Genomic DNA, 22,370 nt, shown 5'->3' with positions numbered 1-22,370 from the left:
AAAACTTGAGGTTTTCATATCTGTATTCAACTCTTAAATCCTGGTCTTTGTGGGAGAAAGTATCCAGTATTATCTCTGTATAATCATTCCTTTCCTGCCATTCTACTACCCGTGACGTTCATTTAAATTAAATGTTGGGGTGGCAGTGGTAATAAAAAGGAAGTACCCTGTTAGACTTGCTCTCCCTTGGAATACCCATAATTAAAGCAAGTAGGCACTTGCTTTAATTTAAGAATAGTTGTACATGACTAACACTGCTCAGGTCGAGGCATCAGAGAGGTGGGAGAGACGTTACATGTTAGTTCAGCATTCTCATATTGAGTGCTTGTGATGCACGTGGCCATGGCAGTAGTGGGGCCAGCTGGATAGTGCTCTCCTATCTAGTACTCTAGCTCCTTCCATTACATCATCTGCTTATGTTCCCTCATGCCTCTGAATTTTAGTTACCTTGCTGATTATAAAAGGCAGCAGTTTACAAAATATTATTTTTTATAAAATGTTAACTATTCCAGAATATAGAGACAAAAGGAAAGCTTCCCAAATGATTTTTAAAGTTAACATAACCCAGATGTCAAATTATCATAGATTATCAAAACAAGGAACCAATTTCACTTAGAGATATACATGATAAATTCATGTCAAAGAATATCAAATCTAACAGCATTTAATGAGAATAATAGTTATTGGTGCTTGTAATATGCAGGTTCTATGCACATTATGCTGTTTGATCCTCACTGTGGTCCGGTGAGGTGGGTATACTGTTACTGTTTCCATTGTGTACATGAGGCAAGTAAGGTGTAGGGACAGTAGGTCACTTGTCCTAGGTTACACAGCTAGTAAGTTGCAGAACCAAGATTTAGACACCAGTAGTCTGACTTCCCCAATCTGTAGTTTTAATTCCTATTTTACATTCCAATGTAGTACTTTATGGGCTGTGTATAAGAGAATGCTGACAAAGAAGGTATTATTATATTTAGTATTAATATGTCAAAAGAAAAATCATGTCAATAGTCCTTGAGATGTAAAAGGCACTTGATAAAATTAAAAATTGACTCCTAATTTATTTTTGAAATTGAGCTTTTTCAAAAGGGAAATGTTTTTTCTTCATTTCCCCCCCCACACACACACCTATTTTACTATCTAAAACAGCTGGCATCATGCCTAGTAGCCCAATTTTAGAATCCTTCCCATTATAGACAGGAGTAAAACAAGAATCCACTTGTTACCTCCAGTTCTGCATAGAGCGGTGCAGAAGAGGAAGGTGAAAGGAGGCACACACTTGCTTCTTTTTCAACTTCTTAGTGTTGGTATGGCAAAAATGCCATGAACAGTTAAAAGGCAAGTAAACTGGTAGAGTACAACATGCAAGACAAATTTAATACCCTACATTCACAAATCCAAATGCATTCTTAAATCCATAAAGACCCAACCAGTTGATAGTGATCAAGGACTTGTACAGGCAAAATAAATTAAAATGGCCAATAAATGGAAATATTATATCAGTAACAAAGTAATGCTGATTAAAACAATAGGATACCATTCACCTGAAAAAGAATATTTATTTTCATGGACGTAGGAAAGGAACATACTTAGGTAACAGCTTGTGAGAGTTTATATTAGTACAAGTGTTCTTGAGGACAGGAGAGCAATATGTATCAAAGGCCTTAAACAGATTTGTACCCTTTGACATATTGGGAATATTTTCTGAGGGATTGACTGGATATGTGCACAAAAATACATGTTTATTTGAAGTGATTATTCACAGTATTTATAATAACCTGGAAACTGAAATGTCCAGTAATAGAAGGAAAGAAATTGTAGCCATACAGTGGAATACTAACAAACTAATCAGATAGAATATTTTTATTGACAAAAGAAGATTCATATGTTGATAAATGGAGAGAAAGGCAAGTTATAGGATTAAATGTACAGCACATAAATAGATTTGCATGGAACACATGAAGTATATTTACAAAAATATTGGGATTTTAAATGACATTTTTCTTGCTTATCTATATCTTTTAGTTTTTCTACAGTAATGATGAATGTGCATAACACACACACACACACACACACACACACACACGACTGGCTTTTATAAAAGTTACCCATGAAGTAGTATCTTGTTATTACCATAAAAAACAGTCAGATATTGGAAATTATTCTGTGAGGCGAAGAAACTTGATTAAGGTATGGAAATTAGTATTGAGAGCAAATTGGAAAGCATTTTTCTACATTTCATATTCTGTAGTAATGTACAGGAATAAGAAAAGGATGTCCTCAATCATCGCACTCAATCATATTTGAAAAGAGTGCATTTTGTTCTCCATTAAGCACATTGGGATATGGATCCACAAAAGACTTGTGATTTCCCTGAAGTTAGTGGCATATACGAGTCATAATTAGTGACTTTATTTCTATCTTCTCTGTTTTAGATCTTCTTCATGAGATTTCCTGACTCCTCTTTTGTCTTTGGGCCAGTGGAGGGAAACCTGTGCTCGGTGTTTAGAATTTAGTTGATTATTGTCCAATCCAATCTAGAGTACATTTTACTTAACTCATTTCCAATAATTTAACAAGTTACTTCTGTTGAAGCACTGAATTCTAAACATGCAGGCATGTCTATGCTTCCAACAAATCACCAACACTTGGCATGCCTAGGTGGGCCAGGCACAGTTCAAGGTTATGATCTCAAAGAATGGATGGCACCAGAGTTGCCCTGGAGGAGTCATGTGTCTGTGGAAGACATAAACATAGTTTTCAGCAGACTCAAATCCATTCAGATTAATATCTATAATTACTGCAAGTATCATTTTAGCATCTTGTCTCTGCAAGCCAAAAAAAAAAAGTCAGTTTATTTTATTTCATTTTCTAATTTTATACTTCTAAGCATTATGTTCTAATTAGAAATAATTTGAGGCAGTAGAGGTCCATACATTTTTCAAAAATGTAATTTTCTTACTGATCTACTGTTAATAGTACGGTGTTAGAGATGCTGTGCTAAAAAGGTAACTAGGATTGAAGGGTAATTTATGTAATGTCAGAAATAGCAGCAATAATAGTAATTCCTGCAGTCTTTCATCATTCAATTTATGAAAAGCATGTTGTCTTAACATAATTTCATAACTGTAAATACAGATATAGGAATCTAATTATTTGGGTTCTTAAACTATAAAGTCATAAAGACAGGGTAGTCTGGAAGAACATTGGAAGGGATTAATGTCTCAAACTTGAAACAGGCATTTTTTAAGAATTCAGGCAAAGTTTTGGTTTTATGTCTTTTTATTTGGCAAATACTAGCTCCCTTATAGATCCATACTTGGGGGTGGGTGCAAGAAAGTCTGGAGTTTGAAGTAGCAAATGTCAAAATTTATGCATATCCAGATTTCTGTCATATTGCAGTCACATATTTTCCTGATGACTGTTTAAGAAGTTGTCACTGTCCAACATGTGGTAAAACTTAAGTATTCTTTTTAGCAGCAAGTGATTTGACAACTGATTATTTCAGAGTAAACAATTGAACAGTACAAAGTTCCTGTGCTACATGTATTACTTATGTCAAAGGAAAAAATGTTCCCCATCCATTTGGAAATTTGTGTTATACATTAAGCAGGTATACTTAATATTTTTACAACTATGGGTGTGCATCTTTATGGTACATAAATATTCCCCAAATAAATGAAGATACATAATTTGTGGAGCAAGATATTCAGCAATTTGGTAAATGTGGGAGGGATTTCTCTTGCAAAAATACTACATTTTCTCATCTTGAATCTTCTGACCTTTTCCTTCCATTCCTCAAAAATAGAATGTAGCCTGAGTTGTGACTATAAAAACAAATTACCATTTTTTGAGATAGATTTCTGAAATACATTAAATTCTTTTTGGAAAAGTGAACATAACTCAGTTATTGCTGGCTTCCAAAAGAGAATATTCCTCCCGGCAGGAAACATTATTTTCCACTGGAAGGATGAGACACAAATTGGAGGTAACTACTCTTTTGGTTACATTGTTCACCTAATTTGATGAACAAATAATTTTTAAGCCTATTTTATTGATTTCTGTTATCTCTACAGAAAATGTTACATGAATTATAGACTGTTCCTTCTGGGGACCTGAGAAATTAAAAACATGTATCATCCGTGCTGGTAAAACGTATCTTGTGGGGAAAAATTAGCCTAAAAGTTATTCATTATTCAGTAACTTTCCTGGCTTGCCTCTTTATTCTTTCAGGATTCACTCCCAATATATGGAATTCTACAGATTTCTAAATAACTTTTCAAATATCTTATGCTAGCCTTTGAGTCGTATATGTTTGCTCAAGCAGAGACATCTGAGCAGAGTAAGAACGAATTCTCATAGAACAAATTGCCAAGCATATGTGACAGAACTATAGGGAAAAAGAGCATAACTTTAATCTTCAAAGATGCTTAAAAATAGCTCCACCATTATGCATGAGGCCTGACAATTGACATTTCTCATTTTGGCAGCATTCACCTACAGTCCCCTATCAGCAACTGAACTCATTCATCTCTGGGATAAATGATTACTGAGCTGCCTATCACTTTCAGTCCTTTTCTAGCAAATGGTGAAGGCTTCAGTTGATCATATTGCAGCCATTAGCATCATTACTGAAATTGATTCTGCCACCAGAAGGTCGTGGTAAGAAATTGATTAGCATTTAAATAAAAAAGTTATGGCATTAAAAATAACACAAAATAATCTCTTTTGAGTTGCTCTGTCACACCTGCTAAGGTTGTTTTGTTTATCAGCCAGCATCATAAAGCCTTAAATCGAGGAAAGATGAATGGAAGGCATGGAAGTGAAGTTCTTGTTTTGAGTATAACCTACTCCCCATTCTCTTCATTAATCACTGTTGTGTTGTATGAAATAGAAATTTATGAAACTGCAACTTGCATGCAATGGTGAAAATGAAGTTGCCGAATTATTGCCTTTAGAGAAAAAAAGAAAGAGTAGAGTTAGACATTCGCCAAAGGCCAGAATTAATCCAGAAAGCAGAGAAGTTAGAGGATCTAGGCTGACAAATGATACTCAGATACACTGAGATGAAACTTCTCTTATTTGTCAGCAAGATGTGTCAATGAGATAAGAACATCATCACTTAGATGTGCTGGTGATGGGGGCTGCATTTCTAAAACAGATGGCAGAGAATGAGGGTCTGCATAGGTCTACAAAAAGTGACAAATTGTGGTTTTGGTAGTGATTCACCCAAGAACTGGTTAACTTGGAACTTGTATTTGAGCATCTTGCTCTGCTCCTGGGGTTTGCCTCTGCTAGTTCGCAGTGTTACTGCACTAGCGTCATTCCTCATCTACTTTTGTCTTCCAGCAGATGACACTTTTTTGTACATTCCTCTTACATTTTCTCATTGTTTCCTGTCTCTGCTCTCCTCTGAATCTGTGAGACCAACTGTTTAATCCACCTCGGAATTAAGACAGCTACCTGAACTACATGATATTGGTCACCCAGAGCCGAGACTTGTTATGTGTACAATGAAATGGAGCCGTCGTAGGTGTTTCTCAATCCAGCTGCTTCTGCCCTATATTTGATTAATATTCTTTCCAGATTCTAGTAGTTAGTTTGTTAGTGATGGCATTATGAATTTTCATCTTTTCCTGGTGTGTGTGTATTTTAAGAAGCTAGTAAAGACTGCTTAGAGGACTGCTAAGTAGAGGACATTTTTACCCAACAATGATTGATGTAGTAAATGAGACCTGTATTTTGTAAAGTAGGCTGATAAAGGTTAGAGTAAGAGGAAACACTGCGGTGATATAAAAAAACACATGGGAACACGAGTTCTACAAGTGGACCAATAACAAACGTCCTTCATATGTTGACACTCTCCATTGACAAATAACTAGTCACCTTGAGAGGAACAGGTTAGGCCAAGGCGGGCTTGATCTGGTGGGAGTGAACAACCACACCCTTCCTTCCCCTGACACAGGCTGCATATCCATCCCGTGGTTTTCCTCAGAACCCTTTTCAGTGTAGCATTCCAGGCAGCAACTACCAACTGGTCCACATTCGCCTGTTAGCCATTTTTAGCTAACGACTGATTTGGAAAATGACTCATGAAATATTTAAAATTATGACTTGTTAGAACTGGAAGAAAGCGAAAGGACCATTCAGGAAGTTACTCTGTGTAGTAAAACTGGAATTAGATCTCAGGTCTCTTGATGGAAGTCTAGTGCTTTTCTGTTTCATAGATGAACTGGACCAGATGGATTTTTGGTTGTTAGTACAATGTATATTATATGAACATTCAGTGATCTTTTTTTTAAAGCTGGTGGTTTATTATAAAAATAATCCAGGGTCATGGTAAAAAAAAATACAAAAAGTATGAAGTGGAAGTAAATGTCTCAGCCCTTTGCTTCAATATCCTCATGCTCTATGCTCCACTTCCCCAAATTCCAACTCTCACTTCCCAGGGGAAACTGCTTTAAAGTTTGTGTACACATATGGAAACGTTCTGTATGTAGACTACATCTCTCTGTGTGTCTGTCAGTCTTCGCCTTTCTACCTTTGTATGGATACGATCATATAAATTCCCCTTCAAATTTTTTTTTCACCTAAAATATATCTTATAAAATTTTCCTCATTAGCCCACATACACCTGCTTTAAAAAAAAAAAACTGGTATGTGACTATATGGCTATAGCTTCCTAGTGATAGAAATTTAGGGTATTTTAATTGTTTTTGCCAACAATGCTGCAGTGACCATTCTTGCATATACATCTTTGGGTACTTGTGAGAAAGCTTATCTGTCAGGTAAGTTATAGAGCTGGAATTGTGGAGTCAAAAATTACAGTAGTCCTCTCCTTACCTGTGGTTTTGCTTTCTGCGGTTTCAGTTACCTACAGTCAGCCCTAATGGCTCCATCCAGGGTCACCTGAAGCAGATGATCGTCCTTCTGACGTTTCATCAGAAGGTGAATAGTAGCCTAATGTTACGTCACAGTGCCTGCGTCATTCACCTCATGTCATCTCATCACATAGGCATTTTATCTCACTTCATCACAAGAGGAAGGGTGAGTACAGTAAGATATTTTGAGAGTGGGATAGACCACATTCACATAAATTTGTTACAGTATATTGTTATAATTGTTCTATTATTAGTGATTGTTGATAACCTCTTACTGTGCCTAATTTATAAGTTAAACTTTATCATAGGTATGTATGTATAGGAAACAACAGTATATGTAGGGTTTGGTACTATCCATATTTCAGACATCCACTGGGGGTCTTGAAACATATTCCCCATGGATAAGGGGAGGACTACTGTGCATGTGTTTTACGTTTTGATACCCATTGCCAAATAGACCTCCCACCAAAGGGTGAACCAACTATTTCCCTGTAAACTATATGAGCCTCAACATCTTCAACACCAGGCATTATAAAAATTCTATGATGGCCCTTTGGGAGGTGAAAGTTATTAAAATACCTTATTTTAATTTCGGTTTATTCAATTCTGGGTGAGGTTAAGCATAGATTTTGTTGGGCTAGCCACTGTTTGTATTTATTTTTGCCTATTCATTTCCATGCTCAATCATAGTATTTACCTTTGAGAAGAAGAAAAAAGAAAACCAGTGTTGGAAAGCCCTGAATTAGATATAATTGTCTCATTATTCATCTTTTCTGATAAAATTTCAAAATTACCTTTGATGCATTTCTCCATTGTCAGCATTTTAATGTTCTTCCTCTGTATTGATCAGTCCTCTATGTCTCCTACCCCAAAGAGAAAAACAAAAACTCTTTACCTTTTATTTTGCTTCAATTGGGAAGATTCTAGCATTGGTCACACTAAAGTAGCTGTATAAACTAAACCTTTGTCAAGGGATGAAAAGTATGTAACAATAGACATCACATTTCGAAATCAAATAGAAGTGGTTTGACTATGATTTACTAGCTATGCAACCTTAGCTAAATTAGGTAATACTGTACAGCTTTGATTTTTCTCACCTGGGAAAGGAGACGGGTTTGATATGTTAAATAAAGGGCAAACATAGCTCTAAGAAGCCTTCAAAAATGATACCTATAGTCATTATCGTTAAGTAATTTGGAGGATGTATTTCATATAATTTATTCAGTTCAAAATAAGAAACACAATATTCTCAGAGTGTTTTCAAGTTTAAGTATCTGTTGCTTTTAAGATAATCATTTCTCTTTCAAAGTTGAACCAGATCCTCCACACTTCTCCTGGGTTCACGAGACATTGATTGCAGTTAGGGTGAAGAGGACCAACATACTGCCAAAAGTCTCTGATGGTTCAGAGATCCTTTTTGTCAGAATGTTGCTCCTTAGCACATTGGACTTGTTGCCACCTAGCGTGGGTCCTTGGTGTTCATCTTGTATCTCAGTGGTTTCCACCATAGGTAAGTCACGCATTCAGGGATTGCAAAATGTCTAGTTCCCTGTTTTGAGGATACCGTCATATACTGACAGGCCAAACTGATTGAACTTGGCTGATTTAGTCAGAGTGAATCCTGTTGAAAAATAACCCGCTGACCTAAGGGCTAACTATTTAGGAACAAGTCTCTATTGTGAAGACTTTTGCATTAACTTTTGAATAGGAACTTTTATTCCCATGATTCATTTGGTTTATTTCTCCCTCATCGACTATCTTTGAGATCCCCCACCCTATCCTTAGTCTCATGGAGTTAGCAGTATATTGGATAGGCAGACAAGCAAGAAATTCTCATAAAGTCCATGCAAGGTCTTCTCATTATCAATGATTCTTGGTGAGGTTTCAGGGTTCTGGGAGGAAGGCATTTCAGAATACTCTCTGGGAAGCTTCAGCTATGAAATTTCAGTATTTATCAAAGGGAGGTTTTAAAAGATTGAGAAACACTCAGTTAAGGGAATAAAATGCTATAGACAAAATAGTTCTTTGGTCTACTTCTTGGAATCTGTATTGCAATAATCACTCATGTGTGGCAACTTCCTAAGAGTTACTTATATGAAAATGTATTGTGAAATAGTTCAAATTTGGTATGCTCTGGCCACTTCTTAGTAAAATGTGTGGGTTAAAACTGACAGTATTACTTTTATCTGTGTACTGACTCCAGCTAAATAGAAATTATCCATTTTCAGGTTGTAATATATTGTATATTGTTAAAATTATATGTGTAATATATTGTGGACTAAAAAGAGTCCGTATACTAAACCCGATATGCCCAGGGGAGGCCAGCATGGGGGAGCCCTGTAAACTCAGACTCACAGAAATTAACCACATGGTTAATCTTTACCTTAAGTGAGCCTCTCTGTTGTCTTTTTGCATCTAAGATAATATACCCTTGGAATGTCAGCGCACAACCCACTAGGAGACCATAGAATCCCTCATTATTATCTTATTCTCTAAATACCATCTCTATGTGCTGTAAATGTTAATTATTAACTATCTTGTGCCCACCAGTGTAAAAGAAGTGTCTTTCTGATTTACTTTTTATCCAATCCCAGAGATTCCCCCCTCTTTACTTTTCCCACCCCCTTAATCTAACACCAGTGGATTTCACATAACCCTTCTTATGTCTCCTCCTTTGATTCTAGTATATAAAATAAGTTGCAAAACTGCCAATTTTTGGAGCATTTTCTTAATCCATTGAGATTTTGCTTCCCAGCAGTTGTCATCAGTTTGGCTCAAATGAAATCATTAAAATTCTCTATAGGTTTGCATGTTTCTTACATGGACAAGATAAATGTAATACATTGTATATAATATTCTATAAAGGCACAATGTTTGTTATACAATATTATTGTGCAATATATATTATAATGTTGTAATATATCCACGGCCTACATAAATAAAACTTATTTGCATGCCTACATTATTATGAATATTGTGGAAATGAATAAATTCATTTCTTAGTAACAAGTTTCATAGCTCATAAACTTAAGTATTTGTATCTAAATTTTCTCATCAGTGCTTTATAAGTTTTCCTCTAAACAAAGTAATCTGTCTTTTTATTTTTCATGAAATTGTTTTTCTATTTTAGGATACATACTTTTTTCATTTTAAAGTCTGTAATCTTCAGACAGACTATATGTATGAGTGAGGCTATATGAGTGAGGTAATCTACTCTCTCCCGCTGCTAGAAGGGGGAATGTACCACCATGTAATTTGCTTTGCAAGAATTATTGCTGTTTGTAACCAGATCTTGTGATCACAAGACACATGTAGCTGAATTTAGAATCTGTTGAGAATGCAGAAGGCATATGAGTTTCTAAATGTCATTGACAATGATTTTAACTCATAAAAATTTTTAAAGTTCAAATACATCAATCCAAATAATTCATTTCTGAAATGTACATTAGATAAAACCCTTAGTGTTCTGTTGTTGCAAATGGCTGTCTTTATGCGTCATACTTCCCTAAATCCCTGCAGTTTCCTAACCTCATTTATGAGATAATTTATCAAATGACTTATCTCTAGATCCCATTTTTTAAATTATAGAAGTCAAATGTCATGTATTCCAGACTGTTCAGGGAGTCATACCTGGAGGCATATGGTGGCTTATAATCCTTTCCAGCTTTGATTAAGGAATCATAGATGTAATGTTACTTGTATCTTTTACCAGTTATTGTAGATGAAATTGACAAATGTTTCTGTGGCCTCTTTTTTGTGGGGGGGAAGGCTATTTTTCCTTTAAATAAGTAGTGACAGAACAAACCTTGAATCACAGACTAACAGGGAAGCATTACTTTTGTGTGTTATCTTAGGTGTAGTTTTTGAATTCTTACGTACTGATAATGTATTTTCCCTGTATTGCTTAAAATACGTTCTTAAATTTGTACTTTGAATAGGTTTAAGTTGTAAATTAGAAGATAAAGGAAGAAAAGCAACATAGAACATATTTTATTAATGTTGAAATGTTATTTGAAAGTTTCCCTTAAGAAGGAATAAAGCAGGATACTAGGGCTAGTTTTAGCCCATGAATGTTCCTGTGACAAATGTAATCAATTGTAATCAATTGTCCCATTCTACTACCTCCACTGGTAACTCAAGTTTACATTTGGAAAAGTCACATTGTATGAATTTATGATGAGAAAACAAGAGAAAGGAAAGAAAAGAAGGCTTTGCAGCTGTCTTAAATTTTTTTTTTGGGGGGAGGCGGAACAAGTGAGGTAGAAATAAATATCATATCTCATCCTGAATTGTTTTCATGACTTAATCATACTGCTGAGAGTAGAGGAAATTGTCAAATGGGTCAATTCCTCTAGGTCAACAGGTTCCAAAAGAAAAAGAAGTCTACAAATAGTGCTGGTTTGGAAGCAGTGATTTCTAATCCCTAGTTCCTCCCTTGGTCACAGTGTGTTCATCTGGAAAGCATTTAGTTATTTTTGAAGAGATTCCAAAATGACGCAGTCCCTGGTCTACTGTCTGCCTTTCATAAGAGGTCAAATACATGGCTAACTAAGGCATGACATTTCTGAGCCATATGGAAGAAATAATTGACTCAATGGAATCCTGATCACTTAGAAGAGATGCATCTCTTAAAAAGAAATAAATGCACTTTCTCATTAAGCCTGATGTTTTCTAATACTTAAAGCTTCTCAAAAACTAAAGAACAATTTAATGTTTAAGAGAAACATTACACTATTTCTGATTTTCTGTAGGGTTATGCTAAATTTATTTGATGCGATTTGGCCTTGCATGTTTAGTAAGTGGATCGGAATTAATGAAAATTAATGTTAGGATGTAAATAATACTTATTTCCCAAATGAATATCGATGGTAAAAATAATATTAAATTATCTAGCTTTTTAATTAATTATTCAGTAGAATTTCTCCTTGCTCATTATCTTTCAAGATTCAGGGTGACGTGATAGATACCATGGTCTTTCAATGAAACCACCTAATCCTATTATTATTAAATAAACTTTATTACCTTAACATGACATTTTATGGTGAGAGATTCTTAACCGCCAAAATAATTGGCTTACTTTCCTGGGTAATATTTCAAACTCCTGTGAAAAGTAGTGTTTTAAAAAGGGGGACTAATTAAATCACAGTGTCATCTATGGCATTACCCAAAATTATTACGCTGATCATATATTTTTCTTTCTTCCAACTTAATGACATTCAGTTTTTTGAGAAGTGTTTCAAAGTTTTGTCAATTTTTCATCATAAATACTGCATTATATAGAATCCACAGAGATTGTTGTTCTTTAGGGGCCCACCTACAGAAATAATCATGTTGAAAAATATCTTTTCGTATGTTGAAAGCCACTATATTTAAGTCTAAATCTTTAAAAAATAGGAGGAAATAGTACAGAACATAGTGCACTGCTTCTGACATTCTATAATATGTAAAGAAGAAATAATGGAATGCTAATGACAGATTTAATCCTTGCAGTCAAGATGAATATATTACACTATAATTTGTTCACAGTCTATATCTCTGGTCTTAATTAGCCATCTCAAAACCCTATGCTGTAGGTCAGATGAGGTCATAAAGAACATAAGTGGCTTACCTCAAATCAACATCACAATTAGAAAGTAACATAAAACATATGCTTTATTAGTATTCTAGATTTAGCATCAGCCTTTTAGGAAAAATAACCTGTGGTACCAGGATTATTAATTTTCTTTCAGCAACAGATCAGAATCAAATTCCATGTGGATTAAGTAAGTGAGGGAATCAAATTGGAGTTTTTCACTAAGTAGAACCTACAGAATTTGATTGTTCTTAATCATGGTGGATTTCTTTGAAACTTTAGGCAAATTAAATATTAAATAAATCTAAATTGAGACATCTAAATCTCTTTAGAGATTATGTGAAACTGTCATAGATTGAGATTTCAGAGAGCAGGGACTTTGTTTATATGTATGAGCATATACATAATTATGTTTATTTATTGATATACTTAAATAAAAATAATTAGCTCAGAACTTGATACAAAATGTTTGTTGAGTGACTTAATACATATCAAATTAATACTGTTAAAGACCTCAAAATTCAGTAGAGTCAGTAATACCAATTTATCATTTAAAGCATTTAACCCACCCTATGAAAAGATGTTTTCAGTTATTTTAGTTTTGTCAGATGAAAATAAAAACAATCATTTGAAAAACATCTGTAAAATTACTACTGAAGACAACCATTTGGTAGTTCAACCTTCACGTTAGATTCTGTATGATACAGCTTTTAGAACTTAATATTAGGGAAAGTTTGATTGTCCTAATGAATTTAAGGCTATTATAATTCTATAGCCTATTGTTCTTTTTCCTAGCTTCCCAGGGACATGTGGAGCTAAATTTAATGCCTAATTATATTTCCTATTGAGTGCTTTTATAGTTGTCATCTCCTGTTTTCCACACATTTCCCTTTTCATTTTTGTAGCCCAATCCTTTTTAGAAGTGTGACATATAAGGTAGGAATGTCTGTTTTATCCTCATCCTTATCTTCAATTTGTCTTTGAGCTGTCAACATTATTGACTACTTTTTGAAACTCTGCTTCCTTACCTTTCATAATCATTTATTTCTTTCAGTAAATAAATACTTATGGATTGCTTACCAAGTGTCAGGCGCTGTTGGGGTTCTTCTGACTCAGTCACTCTCTCACTGCTCCCTAAGTGCAGTTCCCCAGGTTTTAACATTGGTTCTGTGGTTTTATTACCCTGTGTTTGTCCCTTGATTTAGGAAAACAATCCCTTACTTGAAGCTCATGGGGCCAGATGTGCTTCAGAATTCTTGGATTTTATAAGTCATAGGTATATCTCCTTTATATTCTGTAATGCCTTCCCCAGAGGGGCAGCATCCTCTAATCAAATATATTAATATTTCTGCAGTTAAGCATATCAGTATTGACACTAAGTGGGATGAAGACTGTAAGTAGCTGCATTGTAATTCTTACCGGGTTTTGTTGCCAAATGAGTTTTGAATTGCAGATAAAGGATTGGTACATCTCTTAAACTCTACTTTAAATATTTTAGGCAGGTTGTCTGTCAAATCTCCATCTTGCCCTACATTTCCAATACCTTCTTGATATCTTCACTGAAGGGCCTATCAGCTACTTAAATTTGTATTAAAGCAAATTTATTGTGCCTCACATTTTGTCCTCATCCTTGGTTCTTATTTTCTTTAGCTCCTGGCAACATTATGTGTGTCCTATGGAATCCAGTATGATATATTCTGAAATCCTTGCCTCCTATCCTTGTCACTGCACCTGTTATGGTTCAGGCCTTCACCTCTCCGCTCGGCCTTATGGCTTCTCAAACCAGGCTTGATGGACTAATTTACTCATACAGTTTGTTAGCCATTGGGAAATTCCAACACAACAGATTTTTAAACTCTTTATCGATAAGCACCTCTCCTTAGTGTGGAAGACTAATTAGAGGACTGGTTAACCAGATCAGGGAACGTGGCACAATGGATATTCTGCAACCATTAAAAAGGATGAGATTGAGGTCCTATAGACAATTTATTTATGTAGAGAAGGTTCTGGAAAGCAATCCTGCAGTCCATAGCACTGTCTCTGGGGAGACACCAGGAACTTTACTTTCTGACTTTTGTAGTGTTTAAATTAAAAAAAAAAAAAATCTGAAACGAAAGGTTATCAGCAAGTTAAGTGTGATGAGAGTTATAAAGAAAGGAACATAACAAAGTAACTGCTTGCTTAAGTTTGGGAAAGCTTAGAGAATGGAGTGCAGAAACAGGCATTTCAATCATAGCAAACACCAGATTCAGTGACACCCAGATCTTAAAGGGTCTGGTGTGTCCTGGGATAAGACAGCTCAGTGCTGGAGGGTAGCTTCAAAAGGAGAGTAGAATGTGGGACTAAGGTGAATGTGGTCAGATTGTGAAAGGCTTCAACTACTAATTAGAAAGACCTGATCTAGTCAGTGGGGAGTCTCTGGGGGTTGTTAATTTCTTTTAAATATATTTTTCATTTTGGAGTAATTTTAGATTACTCCAAAAATTACAAAGATAACGGAGTTCTTATATAACCCCTCACTGTTTCTCCTTTTATGTGACCTTGCATTATTGTGGTACATTTGTCAAGACTAAGAAAACAACACTACTTTCATTAACTAAACTCCGGTCTTTATTCTGATTTCACCAGTTTTTCCATCAATGTCCTTATTTTGTCTTGTCTCCTTAGTCTTCTCTGAGTTTGTTTTTCATGACCTTGACAATTCTAAAGGGGTAGTGATCAGTTTGTAATATGTCCAGGAATTTGAGTTTGTCTGATGTTTTCTCATGATTAGACTGGTGTTAAGGGTTTTGAAAAAAATATCACAGAGGTAAAATGCCTTTCTTATCACAGCAACACATGTTGTCACTACCGTGTTACTGCGAAAATAAGACCTAGCCAGACAATCAGCTCTAATGCGTCTTTTGGAGCAAAAATCAACATAAGACCCGGTCTTATACAATATAAGACTGGGTCTTATATAAGACTGGGTCTTATACAATAAGACTGGGTCTTATACAATAAGACTGGGGCTTATACAATATAAGACTGGGTCTTATATTAATTTTTGCTCCAAAGGACGCATTAGAGCTGATTGTCCGGCTAGGTCTATTTTCGGGGAAACATGGTAGTGTTTCCCTTTGTTAAGGTAACATTGACCAGGTTTCTCCACTGTAAGCTTCCTAGGAAGTTTTCCCCTTGCCACACTTCTCTGGTTTTTAAACTTTATAGTATAATGATTACAGCTGATATTTGAGGCAGCTTTGCTGGCTGGGTGACAGGCACAAGCTGGAAACAGGTAGGCCAGTGACATAGTTAGGGCTGTGGCAGATGACAGCTGCCTGAACTTATAGCGGCAATGGCAGTGAGAAGGATTGGTGATACTCAAGCTTTCTGGGCAGTGAAGATGGCTTATGATAGTTTTAAAAGACCATGATACCACTTCATGCTGATTATGATGGCTGTAATCAAAAAGTCAAATACATGTTGGTGAGGACGTGGAGAAATTAGAATTCTCAAACACTGCAGCTGGGAATGTAAAATGGTACAAACATTTTGGAAAACAGTTTAGCAGTTCCTCAAAAAGTTAAACATATTTACCATTTGATGCAGCAGTTCTACTCCTAGGCATATACCCAAGATAGATAAACATATGTACACACAAAAACTTACACGTTAATGCTCATAACAACATTATTCATTATAGCCAAATGATGGAAACTACTTAAATATCCAACAACTGATGGTTAGAGATGTGGCACATCCATACAATGGAATATTATTTCCCATTAAAAGGGAAGAAGCCCTGATATATGCTACAACATAGATAAACCTTGAAAACATTAGGCTAAGAGCAAGAAGTCAGTCACAAGACTACATTATGATTCTATTTATATGAAATGTCCAGAATAGGCAAATCTATAGACAGAAGGTACATCTGTGGTTTCTTAGAGCTGGCAGGGTGGTGGTGGTGGAGGGATTGGGCCATGATGCATAAACAGTACAGGGTTTCTTCTGGGGTAGATGTTACTAAAATTGGTTGTGGTGGTGGTTGTACAACTCCAGGAATATACTAAAATTCACTGAATTTTACACTTAAAATAGGTGAATTGAATATGTAAATTATATCTGCATAAAATTACCCCCAAATCAGGGAACATATTTGAGGGAAGCTATACTCATTCAACTTACACTTGTTCCAGCTAAAGTGCTGGTGGTCCATCCACATGCAGATGGTGCAGATCCAGGTGGGGCACCTCAGAAGGGAGATTGGAGCTAGAGATATGGCACCATAAATCATTAGTATAAAGGAGTCATTTGACGGAAAGCGAGATACCATATTCACTTAATACAATTTACTGAACATACTAGCTCAAGAGATGGTTTCAAGACAGGTTTCAAGCCTTTAACATTTAATAGCACTGAGTTTTCAGAGATTAACACAATTAAGGACTAACCCCATCTCTAGCACTCAAGACAACACTGTTACTGAGTCTGATTGATGTCCCTCAATGTCAACTAAAATTCTTTTACTTCCTATAATCCTTTACCAGAAGTGGCTATGTCAATGTCTCTTAACTAGTATGGGATAAAAGTAGAATATTTGGGGATAAAAGTTGAAATTGAAGATGATATCAAGTTAAAGTATTTTTGGTATATTTTATAATCTAAATAGATTTAGATTATTTCCTTAGTGAAGAGAATGGTTCAAGCCATAAAACCTGACTGGTCATGTAAGTCACCAGTTATTCTGCATTACTCTCTATCCTACACTTGCCACACCCCTACCTCTCTACCCCAGTTACTTGGCGATACAAAATACAAGTAAACAGGAATTTCATACTAAAGATAATGACAGTTGAAAGGAAGAAAAAAATTATGATCCCACCAACTGTTTTAATGATCTGGTATCCCTTATTTTGCACTTAAAAATGCTCAGTTTTAAAATCCTAAGAGGTACTGTGGTGGTGAATTTAGTGTTGACTGGGTTAAGGAACGCCCAGATAACTGGTAAAACATTTCTGGGTGTCTGTGAGGGAATTTATGGACCAGATTAGCATCTGCATCAGTAGACTAAGTAAAGAAGATGGCCCTTACTTACCAAAGTAGGTGGGCATCATCCATTCATTTGGGAGCCCAAATAGAACAGAAAGGCAGAGGAAGCGCGAATTTGCTCTTTTGAGCTGGGATGTCCATCTTCTCCTGCCCTCAGACATCAGAGCTTCTGGTTCTTGGGCCTTTGGACTCTGGGACTTACACCAGTGGCCTCCAGTTCTCAGGTCTTCAACCTTGGACTGAGTTACACCATCAACTCCGATTCTCAGGCCTTCAGACTTGAAGCACATTACTCCACTGGCTTTCCTAGTTCTCCAGCTTGCACATGATGCATCGTGGGACTTCTCGGGCTCCATAACTATGTAAGCCATTCCTGTAACAAATCTCTATCTATCTAATCCTTCCTTCCTTCCTGCCATCCATCCATCCATCTTCTATGGGTTCTGATTCTCTGGAGAAAGCTTATATAGATTCTCATAAATTATAGAAGATGTAGGATTCTGTTTGCTCTTTTAATAAATCTAAATCATTTTTTTCAGTCTGTCAAGGAAAGAATTAACATGGTGTAGTTCATGAGGTAGCAAAAAAATTCTTAACACAGTTGGCCCAGGATTTCAATTTGGTAGGTCTAATTTCTGTCTGACTTTACAGCTATGAAATTCCAAGTTTGTGCTTAAATACCTGACTAAAAGAATGAAACAACAAATAGTATGTAGCATTTAAACTTTTATTAATAAAACAGAAAACTAAACTCAGACAACTGCTCTGTTCTTTCATCTGATCTGACCATATGCCAGAGAAGTGATTCTATATGAGCATACAGGTGAGAACTGTCAATATACCAGTTCTATCAAAAATGTTCTATCAAAAAAATCTAATAAAGTTAGGTAAATGAAATTAAAAAGAGAACAAATTAAATATTAAAAAATAACAGAACCTCTTCCTCAAATATCCGGGGCCTTAATAGTCTTCGATGTAGCTCATTTGTAATCAAGATCAATCATAATGCGCAACTCCCCAAGGAAAAAACTGAGGAAACTCATGGATAATTTTCACAGCTTCATTGTAAAGTCCAAGATCTGAAAGAAACATTTTAGCAAACATTTAATTTACAGTGGAAAGTTGTAACATTAATTATCTAAAAGATTTCTACCTCTTTCTCTTTCCCTTTTAGAGGTCAACTTATTTTCACAACCTATCTTCTAAAACTGAGATATGGATCATCATATTTATTTATTTTGTGGCTCCAACAAATAAAAGACATGGAGATATAGGAGACTATTCATTGTATGGGCAGTTCTTGCCTGGTTGTGTTTTAGGTGTTATGTATTATTTGATGCCTTTAATCCATATAGTAAAACAAAACCAAAAAAAGATTAACACTATTTTTGTTTGCCCTATTTTAAAATTTCTTTCCACAAATATTAATTAATGTCTACTGAGTTTCCTACATACGAGTATATACATCCACACACTACTTAGAAGCAGGCCAAAATGTCCTCCCATTTTCACTTGGGATCAGAAAATTCTATAGAAATTGAAAATGTAGCAGGACTGAGATTCATGACCAAGACATGTTAAGAATAAAATTGTTTCCCTCCTAATATATGAAACTAGAATGCTTTATTTACCGAAAGGATGGATATCTTCTTTAAACTGAACATAAGATGCACACATAATGGTTGCCTTGGCTGTTACTCTTCCAACTACTTCCACGATTCCAGAGAGTTCTTCATCAAGCTAAAACAAAGAATGCAATGTCAACTTCATGTTACCACGTTTTCAATTGATAATTGTAAATTGTTATACTACCTACTATCATTTCATATAATTTTAAAATTTACCAATGCAAAAATTGAACTGTAATTTTTTAAAAAATGTTTGCATACTTACTGTCAGCATGTCACAAGTCCTGTATCTGTAACACTAGCTTTAGGTCCAAAGATAAAATTAAAGTTTAAGATGAAGATAAAATCACTTAAAGATACTGAGAATGTCCAGCATTTCTACAGGAGTAATTAGTTTAAAAGACCCATTGAAAGGAAACTTCTGTTATGGATTTGTCTTAAAAGACCAAGAAAAAGTAAACATAAAATGTAAAAACAAATTGAAAATTGAAAATGTATATAAACAAAAATAGAAAACAGAATTTAAAAATGTAAAACTCTTGAAGGAAAGGGATTTAAATGGGAGAATTTTCTTACATGATTTTATAATCTTTCTTAGAAATAAGAATTGTCACCCAGTATCAAAGGGATGTAATAAAAAAAAAATCACAGCCCAAAGAATCATTGGTTAGACACATAAAGGGAAATACAATGTTAAGAAGAGAACAAAATTTAATTTTAGAGCCAGGGAAGTTTTATAAGCTGGTCCTTTATACATCTACTTCAAGAATCAGAAATACCAGCAACAAACCAAAACAATATCTAGAATTAACTATATTACACTTGAATTAATACTTAAACATACGGGCTCCATCAACTCAATGGTTCCACTTTTTCCTTCTCCATCTGAAAGAATAAACATTTTTCCACTGGGATGAACCTAAAAAAAAAAATTAAAAAATACCACATAAACAAAACCTTAAAATCTCATTAAAATATTAAAAGTTTGATAAAAGATGGGCAGATTGACCCAAACTTACTTAGTAGATGCACACAAAATAACTGTCTTTGAAGTGTATTTGGTTCAAATTACGATGTTGTGTTCCTCTATGAAGAACGCCCAGTTAAATTTCAATTTCAGAACACTAGTACAGATATATATTTCTGTTTGCTAAATCTGCAACGCTACGCTAAGAACAAATCAAAGGAGCCTATCTAAAAGTGAGACCTACTGGCACCTATGACTTAAATAGTACATATCCCCGAGGGTATGTTTTAAGAGTAACAGCTAGGCATGGTGCAGTAAAGAGAGATCTGGTTGTCGGAGGCCTGGGTCTGCTCCCGCGAGGCCACTGCCAAGAGCACGGGCAAAGCCGGTGTGCACGCCAGCTTTGTGACTTGCTGCGCCTTGAGCATTTTAACCCTGCGCCGCTCCTACCGGTTTTCTCACCCGTGAAGTCGGAATAAAAAACCTGTTTCACAAAGAGGATGTGTGGCTGAAATGAACTACTAAACAAGCCTTTATGTAATACTAGTTTTTCTATCAGCTTGCTCAGTTCGGTGATTACGAGGTTTGGGGCCTGTTTCCCACCAGTAGCACGAAGGGGCTGCACTCTTAACATTGGAGCAAGATAAGTGACTGCAGTGGGATCTGGAAGGGACAATTGAATGTTTTATGGAGAAGTGACTTCAACGAGAAAACGAGTTTTGAGAAGCATTGCAGAAGAGAAGGAAAGGAGACTAGTTGTCAAGTGTGGCTAACCTAAAACGTCGGAAGATGAATGTGGGAGTCACGTCTACAATCTTTTACGTAAACACGAACAACGAAGGGGGGGACTAGAATTTAGAACGGAGAGCATTCGAAAACATTATTTCGCGCCATAAAAGAGGCGCCAAAACGGGGCTGCAATAACTAACGTGTGCAATTAGTCCCCTAGTACAAAATAAAGCTCTCGGGCGTGCAGTGATGCCATGAAAGCTTTCTGTCCTTCAGCCCTCAGTTACCCACCCGGAGGCCTCAACCCAGGAGGTCACGGGGTCCCTCCACCCGGACCGGGGAGCCCCGTGAGGCGAGCCCGCGCACCTTTTCCAGCCTCCCTACGAAGCAGACGGGCCGGTCGATGTACTGAGCTAGCATGCTGGCGTTGATGCGGGACTTAGGCAAGTCCACCACCTCCACCATGACTGCGGGGTTAATTCTGAGGCTGGCGGAAAACAAGCAGAAGAGTGAAAATGAGCGCCCCGCGAGAGTCTATGGGACGGATTTCCCCGGCACCAATCGGCGGAGACTAGCACTCTCGCTCCACCAATCAAACGCGCGGAAATTTTGATGGACATCGTGCTGTCGGTGAAAGGCACCGCGAAAGAAGGGATGCGTCCGGAAGTGGAGATTTCCTACTTAGTGACGCGCGGCGTCCCGGAAGTTGCCCGGGTCCACCGCTAAGGGCCCAGTGGAGGCGGGGCTTGGATGGGGCGGGGCCTGAGGCTTCCTCCCTAGATCTTGGGCCTCCCCGCGGCGATTTGACCCCCGGAAGCTGGGTGTTGGATCCCGTGCAGATGCGGCGGGGGACTGCGGCCAGAGCCTCAGGTACCTCTTCTCGCGGGAGGCGCCGCAGCCTTACTTTTCCCCCTTCTTCCCACCGACGGAGGCTGGAGAGGCGGAAGTCGGTGCCTGTCCCGCCCTGGCATTCTCGGTGCCGCGTACCAGCTGTTCACATTTCTGTTTCCCCCTCTTCCAGTTTCTCCGTGGGAAGTGCGTGATTCTTGTTGAATGAAATCTAGGGATCGGTTTCTTGTGGGGTTCTTTTTTTTTTTTGACCCCCACTCTCCCGGAGACGGAAAGTGGGGTCGCCAGTGATCTCCACCGCCTTTGTCAGCTTCCTGATGCTGGTGGCAGAGGGTTGGTGACGGAGCGCCCAAGACGCGTCACTTTCCCGTGTCAGTTTCCCCACCTCCAGTAAGGGGAGTTAACCAACTTCTACGACGCTTTCTCACCCCGACCGTCTGGCCACACTGCGGAGGTGCGGGTGTTCCCACCTCCGCCGTTAGCATCGAGTCGAGGCGTTCGGGCGTGGGTGGGAGGAAGTACCGCACAGCCAGGGGAGGGGACGGACTTAAATAGACGTTAGAGCCTGAGCAGCTGGGCTCCTCCCTAGAGACACAGGTTCCCCCTCGGCAAAATTAAGAGGTTAGATAAGTTAATGTTTAGCAAGGTCCCAGCTGACTAACTTTTGTGCGTATGATTCACGGACTCTTTTTAACTCCCCAGCGACCCCT

At 37.0% G+C, this 22,370-nt stretch overlaps 3 protein-coding genes across 4 annotated transcripts in view; 2 read left to right on the top strand and 1 right to left on the bottom strand.

The window, feature by feature from the left end:
- MIOS (meiosis regulator for oocyte development) overlaps nt 1–22,370 on the top strand; it is a 65,871-nt gene that overhangs the window by 34,830 nt on the left and 8,671 nt on the right. The window contains exon 10 of the transcript XR_013995365.1: nt 6,871–7,047. The gene's annotated coding sequence lies outside the window, so the exon portion shown is untranslated. The remainder of the gene's footprint in view (nt 1–6,870; nt 7,048–22,370) is intronic.
- On the bottom strand, nt 1,544–22,261 carry RPA3 (replication protein A3). Its single transcript, XM_081079964.1, has 7 exons — nt 21,686–22,261; nt 21,178–21,298; nt 19,960–20,034; nt 19,119–19,227; nt 17,534–18,566; nt 7,676–7,744; nt 1,544–2,736 (listed from the first exon to the last, which is right to left on the bottom strand). Exons 2-5 carry the CDS (start codon nt 21,274–21,276, stop codon nt 18,484–18,486), a joined length of 366 nt encoding a protein of 121 aa, XP_080936090.1. The 5' UTR covers nt 21,277–21,298; nt 21,686–22,261; the 3' UTR covers nt 1,544–2,736; nt 7,676–7,744; nt 17,534–18,483.
- The window catches only part of UMAD1 (UBAP1-MVB12-associated (UMA) domain containing 1), a 192,333-nt gene continuing 191,413 nt past the window's right edge, over nt 21,451–22,370 (top strand). Inside the window, exon 1 of one of the 2 annotated variants that reach the window (XM_081079962.1) lies at nt 21,451–21,681. The gene's annotated coding sequence lies outside the window, so the exon portion shown is untranslated. The remainder of the gene's footprint in view (nt 21,682–22,370) is intronic. The other variant, XM_081079963.1, reaches the window with a different exon arrangement.

This window comes from Rhinolophus hipposideros, assembly GCF_964194185.1.
Source record: "Rhinolophus hipposideros genome assembly, chromosome: 18".
NCBI classification, from domain to species: Eukaryota; Metazoa; Chordata; class Mammalia; order Chiroptera; family Rhinolophidae; genus Rhinolophus; species Rhinolophus hipposideros.
The sequence above is the reverse complement of the archived record's forward strand: the minus strand, read 5'-3'. Positions and strand labels throughout refer to the sequence as shown.